Raw genomic sequence first — 14,991 nt, forward strand, 5'->3', positions numbered from 1 at the left:
ATAGAAGCAAAGCAGATATGGAAATAATTTACCAATTTGACAACACATTTGTTCTGCCTTTGGCAGAGGTCTACTTAGTGTTTTGTTTTGTATTTGAGTTCTGTTTCTTATTTTGATCCTTTTCTTGTAGTCTGAGGAGGCTGCCGGTGCCCTGCCAGACCCTAGTCTGCCCCTGGCCCATCAGCTGGAGTCTGCCTTGCGGAAAATCAAGGAAAAGTCCCGCACCATCCTGGAGACGCAGGCTACATGTAAAGCCCTGGATGAGGTACAGGACAGTGTGTTTGCTCCCTGATGATGTCACTCATTCAGATTCAGATACATCTAAATATGCTGTCTGTGAGTGTGTGTGCACACCACCCAACACCGCCCAATTTGTGAATAGTGGCAATTGGTGCCACGAGCATCAGTGTTCACTTGGACAAACACTTGTACATTTACAATAACCTGTCTTTAAAGCAGGGGTCTTCAACGTTTTCAGGCCAAGGACCCCTTAGTTGAGAGAGAGATGAAGCAGGGACCCCAGGTGCTGGACAAACGGCAATACAATAGAAGAATAGAGTCCGCAACACTGGTATACTCAGCTCTGTTTTATTGCTTCAAAGTTTTGAACCGTTTGGATCTCCTTCAGGAATAGTATGTGATACTATTCCTGAAGAAGATCCAAACGGATCGAAACGTTGAAGCAATAAACAGAGCTGAGTATACCAGTGTTGCGGACTCTATTCTTCTATTATGAAGCACAACCTTTTCATAGATTCCATATAGTTTCATTGTTTGACAGCACAATCATCAGTGTGTTTTGGATTCATGTCAATTCGTGTTTTCAGATATTTAACCACTTGAACCGTCAATACTTAATAAACTTGACCTTTCACTCTGTACTTAAGTCTGCTCTTTTTCTCCTCTACACCGAACAATATACTGAAAATAGCCTCTGCCATTCTGTGAGCTTGTAGATCTGCTATTTTTGTTTTTGATAAAGTTCTCAGAATATGGACGCTAGGGTTCAAATCGTTAATATAAATATAATAGAATTGTCACACAAAGATTCGGAGGACCCTCTGTAGTAACTCTGAGGACCCCCAGTTGAAGACCCTTGCTTTAACTCTCAAATACCTGGAACACGCCCGAGTCGCGTTAGATTTTAACCACTTTAACCATTACTGTATGCTTTAACCTTAGAAAAATAGCAGATATACAAGCTCACAGCGCGGCACCGAGTGCCGCGCTGCGAGCTTGTAGATCTGCTATTTTTGAAAAATCGTGAAAATGTGTGCAAGTCTATGAATATCTTTGACCCGATCTTTGACCCGACTTCTAAATCCTTCCTCTAAATCAGTGGTTCTCAAACTTTTTCATGTCAAGGACCCCCAAAATTACAGGTATTTAGCCACGGACCCCCATCTCAAAATATGTTGTTCCAGGGACCCCCCAGAAGCAAATATTTGATTTACAAATGTTCGCTTTTAAATAGACATATTCAAAGACTTGCAAAGTAAAAATCATGATTTTTCAAAAATAGCAGATCTACAAGCTCGCAGCGCGGCACTCGGTGCCGCGCTGTGAGCTTGTATATCTGCTATTTTTCAATGGTTAAAGTAGTCAATAATCCTAGGCCTAAATGGGTTAAAGTGTTCCAACTCTCTTCCATCATGCAGAAGCTGAAGGAGAAGGAAGCGTCCCTGTGGAGGGCGGAGCAGAACGTTATGTCCAGGGACAGGGTGATCAATGAACTGCGTCTTCGTCTCCCCGCGTCCGCCGACAGAGAGCGCCTCCTGGCCGACCTCACCAGCCACGAGGAGTCTCAGAAGGAGAGCCAGCCGGCCCTTAAGGTCGCACATCAAACCATCGTCAACCTGCAGGGGCGCCTAGACCAGAAGGAGGACGTACTTAAGAAATGCCAGAACCTCCTCAGCCGAGCCAGACAGGTACGATGACTATTCATGCTGTTGATGTGCATTTTTAGGTAATTATTGATGATTATCGTAGTTTATGGAAACAGTCATATATACGATTCAAGCCATGTCCACAGGGTAAATTCCCTTTCTGTATATTTACACATTTTGTGGCAAGCAACGGCCGCCGGGCATGCCCATACAATCTGTAAATCAGATTTTTATTTTCTGGTGAAATCATCAGTATTTCTCAATAGTCACAGCCACCAAGGAATAGGGGCTTAGAGACAGGATGAAAGAGTTGTAGTTTTCACATTCACAGTTTGTACTCAAGTGACATCACTGTGGTAAACTTTTCTCTTTCACAGAGGAGATAAGTTGTGTGACTGCTAATGGAAGGTTAGCTAGCCCAACAACAAATAGCAATAATGTTTAAAATCATCATAGTGTCCCATTAACTCGCGGATGTAGTATTCCACCGAGGAATCATGGGAAACTGAGTTTTTTCGCTCCCTCCCTGCCGCGGCAACAGGGGCTATCGTTTACCATGGTCACCAGTTAACACTTCTCTGAACGTGATAATGGGGCCGTGGCCCTCAATGGGGGGGAATCGTTATCACATGTTAGGCATCCCATGTGTTAAAATTGCCCTGTTATAGCGCCACCAGGAGGCAGAATTTTGCAAAACTTTTATCTCCAAACATCACTCTATAGTCAAGTGATCAAGATGGAACTATCCGATTTTTCATATTTCATCCTGATTGCCGACATCCGAACATTGCTGGCCCACAATAACCCACCTGACCTGGCGGAGCCTGTGCTCCGAGGAGTACTTTTTCTAGCTAAGCAACGTTTCGGTCACACCTGACCATGTAATAATTGCGACCGTAGGTCGCAGTTACTTGCACACTATCCAAACCTCCACCGGCTGTCCCTCCGTCACTCCCTCCGTCACTCCCTCTGTCACTCCCTCTGTCACACGTCACACGTCACACTTTTGCCCTGCTCATATCTCTGCAACCGTTGCCCCGATCCATGCCAGATTTTGCACACACACTCCTTGCCTGCCAAACTACAACCTCCAAGGACCCCCGGAGTTTCGGGGACCCCCAGGTCCCTGGGGGACCCCCAGGTGTAAAAAATTACCAAATGTGCAAAAATGACCAAATGACCACCCCAACGGGGCTGCTCTCTCTGTGTCACACACACACACACACACACTCTCTCTCTCTCTCAACCATAATGTGTGACCTGCCAAGTGGCAAGGAATGTTGCCACTGTCCTCTCTCACACTCACACACACACACACACTCACACTCACACTCACACACACACACACACACACACACACACACACACACACACACACACACACACACACACACACACACACACACACACACACACACACACACACACACACACACACACACACACACACACACACACACACACACACACACACACACACACACACACACACCAGGGAGTCCAGGAAGGATGAGCCTCCATGCTTAAATAAACAGACCTGGGTCCACTATCAAGATCTGCCTGTGGGTGTGTCTACTTTTAGCAGGAGAGCTTGCATCTTGCATGCTAGTATTGGCATTTCTCACTTGCACACTATCCAAACCTCCACCGGCTGTCCCTCCGAACTCTGGAGTGTCAGGTGATCATTGCTGAAACCTCAGAACAATAGCCACATATTAGCAACCATAAATACAGATGCCCACCCTTTAGCTAACAGAAACTGCTTTTGTAAATGCTGGAATGTTACAAAGGTCATCTCTTTCACTTTCAATTGTATACATTAGCTATTGTTCATAACTACACAGTCATGTCATCAAAATGCATCTGTCCCATCTAGCGCCACCATCTGGCTGATTTTTAAAAAACACATTTTTGGACACTGCTCCTACAGAATTTGCCCTAAAATCACACAAACCACTACACAGTATCTCTACAGTCACCCTGCTCCTACAGATTTTGCCCTAAAATCATGCACACCAGTACACAGTATCTCTACAGTCATGTAATCACAACGCATCTGTCCCATCTAGCGCCACCATCAGGACGATTTTGCACAAACTACTTTTTGGCCTATTTATGGAGATAAGCGACCAACGGTCGCTTATCTCCCGATTAGGGAGTCTTACTGGTAATAATAAAGTGTAACATGAATTGTTTATATGCAAGGGACACAAAGTGTGGTAAATATTAATGAAGGCATAACATTAATATCGTTTTATGCTATGAGGTATGCAGGAGTATAGATTTTGTTCTATCTCTTGACACCTTGTTGCTGTTCCTTCCAGGAACAGGAGGAGATGACCAGGAGACACGAGGAGGAGGTTAGAACGCTACATCAGAAACTTGACCTGCTTACGGACACCTCCCTGGATCGCTTTAAACGCACCACACTGGTACGCCCTCTGTCTTTCATGGACAGCTACCTGCTCAGTCAGACTGTGTTTTATGCAGTATTATCTGTTTAGTCGGTATCCTATTTAGCAGTGGTTCTCAACCTTTTCTGGCCGCGACCCCATAAATAATCATATTTTAACTGCCCCCCCCCCCTCCCCCAACCTAGTAAAACTAAGAGTTGAGGCATTACATTTTGTATAACACCGTTCTATTCTGAAATAGTAGGGGCGTTGATGCCTCTAATATTTGACAATTTGTTTAATTTGTCATTTTAGAGGTATTAATTTAAAAAGTCTTTAAATTGTCAGTTTAGAAATGTGCAGATACCTATACACTTAAACGTTATGTTGGTTTGTTTACTGTTGAGTGAGAAAAACAATGTTTCACATTAAGTTAATCATCTGGAACCCCCCCCCCCCCCCCATATAGACCTATATAGTATTGTCTGTTTAGTCTGTGTCATAGTATTGTCTGTTGTTTATGTCATAGGATTGTCTGTTCAGTCTGTGTCCTATAGTATTGTCTGTTTAGGCTTTCTGGAAGTCACAGTGGGTCTCATTTATATTTTGCTGCACAATGAACCAAATGGTTCCACAGAGAACCTACCAAACCTACCATAAATGAATTGAGCTATGGAATCTTTTGAGTCGCACTCAGAACCATTGCCTGGTAAGCATAAATAGTCAAACCTGGTGAATGTTGGTAAATAGTGTGGCCTGCCTAGTATATCACTATCCACTAGGAGCAGGTGGCGCTAGTGAGCAACCTGTCAATCATAATAGCATTTTCACGTGCACACAGTCCAGGATACATATGTTTGGACAGCTAGAATTTATGTGGTGATAAATTCACGATCCCCCCTATCACGTGTTTTATTGTTCTTAGGGGATGTGATAGATGTGTACATGATGTCTGTGTACGTGTTTGGTTTGTTTGTGTCAGCAGTTCCCCAAAGCTCAACACCCCTCTCTCCTCCTCCTCTCTCATTTCTCCCTGACGTTTTCACACCATATATAAATAACCACTTTTGAAATCTAGCCAAAGTTTGTTTCGACTGTCAAATAGTGGTCAATAGAGGGCCAACTAACATGCAAATGTCCAGGAGCTGATGAAGAAGCCCTCTATCAGCGTGACAACCTCCAAGCATCTGGAACGTCTGGCTGAGATGGAGCAGACGGTGGCGGAACAGGACAGCTCTCTGTCTTCCCTCGCAGACAGGCTGAACGCTGCCACCGCAGAGCTGGGGCGACAGCGGGACGCAATGGCCATGCAGGAGAAAGACCACGCCCAGGAGTGGGCAAAGTGAGCATTTATTCACAATGCTATTCTCATTGTCATTGAAGTATTTCTTTATGACTGTCTGAGGGTATAAGCAGGCAGATGCTGTTGCAGTATGGTGCTGGATTTCTCTCAAAGAGGGTATTCAATTAAGCATGACCATTCTGGGGTATTTCAGGGGATCGTCCGGGATCCGACCCCAAAGCTTGAAAGATCTGCATCAAATTATGCGACCCCCAATGAAGACGAATGAATGAATATTGCTTCAAAGAAACCTCAGACCTTGCATCCGTCTAAACAACATGCTATATAAATAACATTCTTGACATTGTGGTCAAGCAAAAACAAATATAAATGACCAAAACAATACACAGGTTTACAACAAATCACCACACCGTGTGTCAGATGGAGAAATGTGAGAACCGAGATTCTTTTTGGTTTTCGTATTTTTGCATGAATCGTTTATTGAAGGCACCAAGCGAAGCCTTAAAAGAACTGATGATGTGATGCAGGCTTGAGGAGCGCCATGTGGCCCAGGTGAAGGCTCTGTCTGGGGAGGTGGAGGAGCAGCGGATCCAGCGGGCCCAGATGGAGAAAGAGCTGCAGTATCTACGTGTGGAGCTGGAGGCGCAGAAGGAGGCCAACACGCGCTCCCCCAGCAACACCATGAAGAACCTGGTGGAGCGACTGAAGGCACAGCTCAACCAGAAAGAGAAACAGCTCAAGGTTGACCTCTTTTTGTTTTTATATGTTGCATTGATTCGAGGTTAATAGTTTGATGGCATTTGGATGAGCTTGTCAACATTACGAGCAACCTACAGTATCATTAAGGAATGTGGGGTTCAAAGTTACAGCACAGAGGCAGCAGACATGAAAAATAATACTGTATGCTTTGACTCTGATAAAGAGCTGCTGCAAGGTAATGAAATAAAAACATACTGATGTTCTGTCTTACATTTTTGCAAGGATAGGTAAACGTTCATTTGTAGGGGATTTCTTTTTCTTTTTCCCATTTTCCCAAACATTGCGTACTCAAAGCCTTGGCAGCAGGCCTACAATAAAATAGTTGGACTAATGTGATATATGCTCTGTTTTACATTTGGATTAAATCTGACACATGGTAAACATCTTGATTGATTGTTTAAGCCGGCTAACTTCAAACACTGCATTCAACGTCCGGTGGAGAGCTTCCAAAAAGAGAGAGCTCGAGAGAGACAGAACGCATCAGGAAATGTTATTGTATGTCAGATGTCAGATGTTTCTGAATGAGAAAATCTATGTACTACATGTGTGTCTGTCTGCACCATTGGCAATGCCAAATCATATTTCTTACATATCTAGCTGTGTATGACAATGTGTCCGAGATCTGAACCCTTTTGACGTTTGTAGCCATCTAATGGATAACATGTCCTAGATCCAACATACACAATTGATGTTCATATCGTGGGTGGGAAGGAGGCAGGGAGGTCAATCTCTGTCATTGCAACAGCGACTCCTACAGGTTGGTCAGAGCACCTGTTCAGCAGGAGGTGGAACTGGGAGGGATAGTGTGTTCCACATACAATAAGCTCTCCTGGTGAAACTCCCCACTGTCAGGTGAAAAGAAGCAACTGGCAAGTCCAATGTGTCGGACCAGTGTCAAGACATGTGGTTGTCTACAACGCTCCCAAGACAGTAGGGAATGGCAGTGACAGGGACTATATAGACTGGGGGAATTGGCAATGACTAAATAAAACATAAATACAAGAAAACCCAATGCATTGTACAGCTAAGCATTCTACAGTTGTCTCCATCATCGCCTATGATGTGTACATCTCTAGTCTCGTTTACAGTAGGCCCCTTTATCTTGCCTGTGCAAGACCCGAATGCATGTGTCTAAAAGAGACATAATTATGACTTGCACTTTAACAAGGTCTAGCTAGACACATTTATTTTAGTGGAAAGTTATGACCCACACACAAAAATGCCCCAACACTCATTTATTTCAGCTCAGTGGACATTTCATTCCCTGTACATCAGTTTCGACACCATTCTGTTTGTCTGCAGTCTGCACCAAAGGCAAATTGTATTCCTTGCCTGCATATATGGCAATAACGTGTATCAGAGCTCTTTGTCTTAAATTCTTAAATCTTAACATAACATCACTTATACACGTACAGCTAAGCATTCAACAGCTGTCTCCATCATCGTCTATGATGCAACCTAGTAAAACAAACCAAATGCTCAATTGCGTCAATTTGTGTCTAAAAGAGACATAATTATGACTTGCACGTTAACAGGGTCTAGCTAGACACATTTATTTTAGTGGAAAGATATGACCCACACACAAAAATGCCCATTCCATTCCCTGTACGTCAGTGTCAACACCATTCTGTGTGTCTGCAGTCTGCACCAAAGCCTAATTGTATTACTTGCCTGCATATATGGCAATAACGTGTATCAGAGCTCTTTGTCTTAAAGCTGTCTGTGTCTGTGATCCTCAGGCTCTCAGTAAGGCGCTGTTAGAGCTGAGAGCTGAGATGACGGCTCATGCTGAACAGCAAATAATCACAGGCGCTGCACAGAGAGAAGAGAGCCTGAATGTCCAAGTACTGATAGATAAGCACACCAAAGACCTAAAGGTAAGTACATTCATAAGTCCTCCACTTGTTCTTCCACATGCATTATCCAGTCACTGTCCTACTTCTAAAATCTTTCAGATACATATACCCATGACGAAACAAACACGTTTCGACATTCCGGCCTTTAAAGGCTGACGGTAATAAAGGCATTTTGTGAAGTCCAGGGCCGGATCATCCATTGACCGTTGGGTGCGAGTGCCCAGGGGCACCAGCTGATGGGGGCACCACATGATTGAGGAATGGAAATGTGCCTTTTTTTACCTTTTAAAGCACCCATAGCATGGCACTTCAACTTGAGGTCACACCTGCATGGGGCACCACACAGGGTTAATCTGGCCCTGGTGAAGTCCACATGGGGGTGCACCTTTGTTATTTTCCCCTGACGGTGTGGATGAGGGGAAGAGTACTAACATAACAGGAGATCTCTGTCCTCTACAGGCACGCATGCAGGAGCTTAACGAGGAACTCCACACTGCCAAAGAGTCCGCCAAAGCAGCCAGGGGCCGGGAGACGGCCCTCAAGGAGGAGGTGGAGGTCCTGAATCAGGACCTCCAGCGGAGTCAGAAATCCCAGAGCCGAATGCAGGGGGAGAAGGAGGAGAGGGAGAAGGAGATCCAGGAGCTCAAACAGCGAATCAAGAGGCTCAGCGGTGGCCTGCAGGTTAGGGTCACTCTAGCCTCGCGTAGCCAGGCTTACTCATCTGCGAAGAGAAAAGCCTGGTTACGACCATAGGCTGAAACGGTGCTACTTCACCGGAAGACTGCAACGCATGACGTAACTTCCGTTAACCGCGGCACTTCCAGTGTCTGCAGCTTCATGCCATTTACATCGCCTATTGTGGCCAGGGTGGGGTCACTCACACAAATGATATGACCTTCCCTTGGCATAAAAAAAAACGTAAACCTTGTAGGGCCAATATGCCGATCTATCTCAGAAATTCTGGCATAGATAAAACTGTATTCTGGCCCAGAACACAGTTTTAACACGCTCACACTTGACTTGGGTTGTCTTGTTTTACTCACTGATGTTGATTCTTTATGAATTCAAACGGTTTGAGTTATGGCAGGAATTTGTATGTGTAATCTTTATGTAAAAGTTTCAAATCTCCAGACTTAGACTAAAAAGCAATTCAAAACAAACAAGCGCAGGTTCCAAGTTCAAATAAACTCAAAATCTGTGCTGTGTGTGCATGCGAGCGAGCTGTCCTATATGTTACTATATTTAACTATAAAAGTTAGAGATGCTATTTAACTATAAAAGTTAGAGACGATTTTTGCTAAACACATTTTTGGACACTGCTCCTACAGATTTTGGCCTAAAATCACGCAAAGCGGTACACAGTCTCTCTAAAGTCATGTCATCAACATGGATCTGTCTCATTTCCCATATTCCCTCCTGATTGGCTACAATTGCCTTCTAAAGTTTGTGTATGCGACGTGGCTGTCGCTTATCTCCCGATTAGGGAGTCTTACTGGTTTCATTTATACTAGGTCATACAACAGAGTTGCGTGCTGCAAATAGTAGGTTGTAGATCGTCTATTTCCAGCGAGAATAATCATACGAATACATTTAAAAACGGCTTATCTGTATTTTTGCACACAGAAACAATCTGAGCTTGATGTCAAGGGACCCACAGTAGAGGCTCTGCAGAAGAAAATCAGGAAGTTGGAGGCGGAACTTGAGACGAGAGCTCTGTCTGAGCTATCGGAACAGAAGAGTGTCAAGGATGACAAGGTATTCCAAATGAATATCTGCATCTTTGTTATTTACATTAGAAACATCGACTAAATATGAACTATTTATGTTTCATCGACTAATTATGAACTCTGTTTATGTATATTGCAACTCCCAGCCAAAAGATGATGTTGTACGATGGGAAGAGGGCAAGAAATGGCAGGCCAAGATGGAGAAGATACGGAATGAGTTGAAGGAAAAGGAGAGGGAGGCCGATGGTCTTTCTAAGAGGCTTGCCACTCTCAAAGACCTCTATGCCAGGTAGGTACTGTAACGGTTTCCTCTTAAAGCTTTGTATAGGGGTACCAGGTAGGCGGATACCTACCAGAGAGGACGTCTTCTCCTTTTTGTGTCGCCAGGTGTCGATGAGAAAACGTCACAAAGGACTCAATAATAAATAATGAACCATTAAGTCTGTGGAACACTCTGTATTGAATTTATGTTCAAATTTATGTTCAAAAGTCTGTTCGCATATGAAAGAAAAGATCCTTTTGCTTTGTTTAGTTAACAGTCTGAAATCCTCTTGCTGATAATAGTCATTGTTCTGGGTTACCTGTGTGTAGGCTTCCAATAAGTTCAACTCAAAGCAGGGAAAGGCTGAAGGCAAATTATACTTCTCCCTGGATTGCCACGCAGTGGAGTTAGAATCTTTTTTTGCAGGCCTGCTTTGTAGAACCGTTTTTAAACCTGCCCCAACTCGGGCCAAAATGGATAAATGAAAAGAAAATGACAAAGCGTGAACAATGCTGGACAAACTGTCTTTCATTCCTGCTGCCAGCAAACAAACTGAGCTTCCCCACACCCTGAATCACACACCTGTAGCCATCAGACCTGAGTGGCTGATTGCCAGGTGTCAATCATCGTTGTCAATCGTTCCCCAAGTGATGGCCTGTTAATTAGTCAATAATTGTCAATTTTAGAGTCAATTATGACTCTGGCCGTCACAGTACTCAAAGACCTCTATGCCAGGTAGGTACTAGGTAGGTACTCAAAGACCTCTATGCCAGGTAGGTACTAGGTAGGTACTCAAAGACCCCTATGCCAGACCCTCCCAGGGTCTGAAGATTTTAATAGTATGTTATATGTGCAAGAACTGGGCATATTGATAAGATGATGCTTAGGGCATAGACAGTGTCATGTACTTACAGTACATTCATGGTGGAAGTTAATGTATTTGTGTCTGTGTGTGTGCATGTCAAGGGTGGTTACAGCTCTATTAATCTGTCTCTTTTCAATGTCTTTTGTTGCAGACTAGAGCAGGAGAAGCTTGCCTTGCAGAAGAAGCTGAGTCGTCGTGGGGTGACTGCTGACCAGGTGGTGGGGGAGAGGTCAGCTGAAGCACAGAGAGAAATGGACGAGCTGAGACGAAGGAACGCTGAGCTGGAGACAGAAATACACAATATAAAGTATGTCCTGATAAAAATGACTTGAAGTCTGATTTATAAATGCTTAACCAATGAAAAGTATTAACTCATTCGTAGTTTACGGCCGTAGAGCCCGGAGATTTCTCTATGTCTTTCACTGCCGGCTTCTCCTACCTGTTAACGTGGGCGCTCATCCAGTTCCCATCGTGCGTGATCGGACACTGCTATGCATCGTGTGTTCGCGTATTCCATCAGCTTCTCAAATCCGTTGAAATTTTTTCAATTGATCAATCCGTTCTCCATCTGTAAGCCGCGGAGTTTATACAGAAAGCTAACGGGCCAAAATAGACAACGGACCATCAGCTTCCGGTTCACGGGCTCAATGATAAGTGGTCCGCTCAATAATGTGTCCGTGTAGAAACCGATCACGGAGCATTAGTTCCGGCCTATTTTAGTTCCGCTTCGATAAAAAAAAATTTTTTTAATTAAAGCTTATTAAATCTCCGGGTTCTACGGGCATGGCAGAGAAGGGGTACAAAGGGGTATTTTTTTGGCAGCAAAATTGTTAACAACAGCTTGTGACCACTTGAACCTTTGTTAATACGTTTAGTTAATTTCAATCTGTACTTAGTCTGCTCTTTTTCCCCTCTACACCAAACCTCTTTGCCGAAAATAGCCGATCTACAACGCCTCGCAGCGCGAGTCGTTGTGAGCTATTTTTGGCTAAAGTTCTCAGAATATGGACATTAGGGTTCAAGTGGTTAATCTACTGTAAAAAGGAGAAACAAAGATTCTATTAGATTTGGAGGACCCCCTGTAGTATCTCTGAGGACCCCCTAGGGGTTCCGGATCCCCTGTTGAAGACCATTGCTCTAACCTATTCCCTTATTGCACTTCCAGGCAACAGCAGGCCTTGCCTCGGGATGCTGTCATGGAGGACCTGATGCTGAGAAACCATTTTCTTGAGGAGAGACTTCACTCTCTGGAGAACTCGATGGCAAAAGAGGAACCATCAAGACCTTCTGTAAGTATCCTGGGAAGGCTTGTATTGTATATGTTTCACCGTTCACTTCATTTTTATTTTATTTTTTGTATTTAGTTATTAGCACACATTTGTATAACATTATGCAGGAGAAGTTAAGAAGCCTAAAGGCTTATAAAGAAATTCCCCTAATTTATAAAAACAGACATAAGTATACATATTTTAAAAATAAGAAAATGATACAGTACGTTCAATAAACATGCTTAAACATAATCTATAAAGTACATAAAGTACATGCATATATACTACAAACTATCTACAGACCTGTACACACAACCAAAAACACATGTATCTACTACATTTTAGCTATGAGAAATTTGGCTTTAAAGACCTGTAATGAAGATCCTTTAAGCCTTTGATCGGCAGCATTCCATAATTTAGCTCCTCTGTATCTTATTTCAAACTGCCTGAGGGAAGTAAGTAAGACAATAAGGTACATATAGACATAGGTTCATAGAGACACAATCTGGATAGGATCCAATGTTTTCATTTACCTGATGCAGTAGTTCAGGGTTCCCCAAATAGTTTTCCCCAAGGTCCGAATTATGTCTAGGGTGCCAAGCAGTGGGCCACAACATTGCAGGGGGCGACGGTGGCGTTTCCGCTACTCCAGCAACAGTTCAGATATCGTCGCTGTCGGGCAGAAACCTCGTATCTCCAAGTTTCAAATGTGTATGTTTTTTGGTAAAGCCAAGCCCTGCTTCATCATACAAGATCGTTGCACAAAAGTAGTGAAAACAGCCGATCTACAAGCACACAGATGGGCTGTTTTCACTAGTTTAGTACATTTTTTAGATGATAAATACAAAACGAACGGTTTTGGACATACAAGGTTTCCACCCAACAATGACGATATACTAGTGTTGTTACTGTTCTTACCAGACAGTAGCCCCCCGCGGGCTGCAAATGGCCTGCGGGCCTATTGGGGAACCCTGCAGTAGTTGGTGGTTTACAAAATCTGCCAAAATACATTTTGAACAAAGGTTGGTTTGAAAGATCAACCAGTCCATACAAAAACTTCATCATACAGTAGTAGTCATTTCCAACCCTGGACACAATATACAGCAATGTAGCTTATTGTCTCAATTATTTTCATTATACTATGTTTCTTTTAAATACGCATAATCAAGACAGACCAGTGTCAAATGGTACTTGGAAATAACTGTGTTTTCAGCATGTTTATAGTATCAGGAAAATTCAGAAATAAACATCAATCGCACAAAAGTATATTGCCATTTAAATTGTTTACTATGATTATCCGATTTTCAAGTAGGCTATAAGTGAGCTGTAATAAATCATGAATAGAATTCAATTTACTAATGCCATTTATCTTATGCTCCTCTTGGCAACAAAACAGTTTCTCTCTCTCTTAAGTTTTCCTTTCATGCTTTCTCCACATCTCTTTTCAATGCCTCTCATTTCTCGCTGGACTTAATTTCATTCTATACATATGAAGTGGGAAGGCTCTCTGGGGAGGATTCACTCTGATACCTTCGATGTTGACACAGAAACCCCAGAGACAACAAGTTTAGCAGACGAAATAAACAGCTGTAGCACAGAATATACTGAACTCGTGGATGCAATAAGAGATGAGGGAGACCCGGAATCAGACTGTGGAGGTGCTGAGCAACAGAGTGTAGAACATGCTTTGAGGGAGGGAGATGGTGGACTGCAGGACCCAAAAGACTTGGGTACCTCATCTGCAGAGCAAGTCCAAGTGACTGACAGTGAAACGCAGGTGAACCCAGAAGAGCCGGGAGGAAGAGATTCAAATGATGGCGAACCGCAGGACCCAAAAGAATTAGGTTCATCGTCTCCAGAGAAAGTTGAAGTGACAGGCAACGACACGCAGGACCCAAAAGAATTAGGTGCATCATCTCCAGAGAAAGTTGAAGAGACAGGCAACGAAACAGAGGAAAAGGTGGAGCTGAGAGATGAAGCGCAAAGCGTTAACATGGAGCTGACTGTGGAAGGGTCAGTCTTACCTGAGCTGGATGTGGACCCCAGGGCCATCTTAAACAAAGACCCTGACCCTGTCATTGTGGCAGAACCTGATATGGCCTTGATCGCAGAGAGAGAAGTTGAAATTACAGAAAGACCTTCTCCTCAACTTGTGTCCAAGGTCATTGCCAAGGCCTGTGTGCAAAAAGGAAAATCTAAACGACCTATCCATTTGAAGGTACTCTCAAGGCGTTCACTGCCGCTATCCGTGGAGGTAGTAGTGTCAGACAGTAGTGCTAGCGGATCGTTCCACAACCCACATCCAAAAGCAGTGATTGGTTTTGTGTTTACTCCTTGAGTGTTCTTCTTCCTGCAGTTTGTGGCAGTGTCGTTGTCATTGTTGTTATAACCTTGCCCCTCCCATTCATCTCTTCAGCTGAAGCCTTCAGATAAAGAATAAGTCAAGTGGATATTTTATAAATGATACTGTAAACCCAGTCCAAATCATTTGGTCATTTTAAATTGTGTAGTGTCCACCGAACACTACTACTACTTACTACTTTACTTTAATTTGGTCTTTTGACGATGAATCTTGGAAACATTGATTAAACCAATTAAAACGTAATATTATTCTTGACTGAAGGCTCTATTTTAATCAGCTCTTGCTAATTTTGGCTGCATGCTGTACATGA

General features: G+C 43.4%; 1 protein-coding gene across 1 annotated transcript in view; it reads left to right on the forward strand.

Moving 5' to 3' along the window:
- Positions 1-14,991, forward strand: part of cep290 (centrosomal protein 290) — a 57,017-nt gene that overhangs the window by 35,935 nt on the left and 6,091 nt on the right. The window contains exons 34-44 of the mRNA XM_080737185.1: positions 131-265; positions 1,659-1,928; positions 4,211-4,318; positions 5,422-5,621; positions 6,110-6,323; positions 8,081-8,218; positions 8,657-8,878; positions 9,821-9,952; positions 10,071-10,213; positions 11,203-11,358; positions 12,217-12,340. Of these exons, the coding sequence (XP_080593311.1) occupies positions 131-265; positions 1,659-1,928; positions 4,211-4,318; positions 5,422-5,621; positions 6,110-6,323; positions 8,081-8,218; positions 8,657-8,878; positions 9,821-9,952; positions 10,071-10,213; positions 11,203-11,358; positions 12,217-12,340 (1,842 nt within the window). The remainder of the gene's footprint in view (positions 1-130; positions 266-1,658; positions 1,929-4,210; positions 4,319-5,421; positions 5,622-6,109; positions 6,324-8,080; positions 8,219-8,656; positions 8,879-9,820; positions 9,953-10,070; positions 10,214-11,202; positions 11,359-12,216; positions 12,341-14,991) is intronic.

This window comes from Nannobrachium achirus (assembly GCF_963921795.1).
Source record: "Nannobrachium achirus genome assembly, chromosome: 11".
Lineage (NCBI taxonomy): Eukaryota > Metazoa > Chordata > Actinopteri > Myctophiformes > Myctophidae > Nannobrachium > Nannobrachium achirus.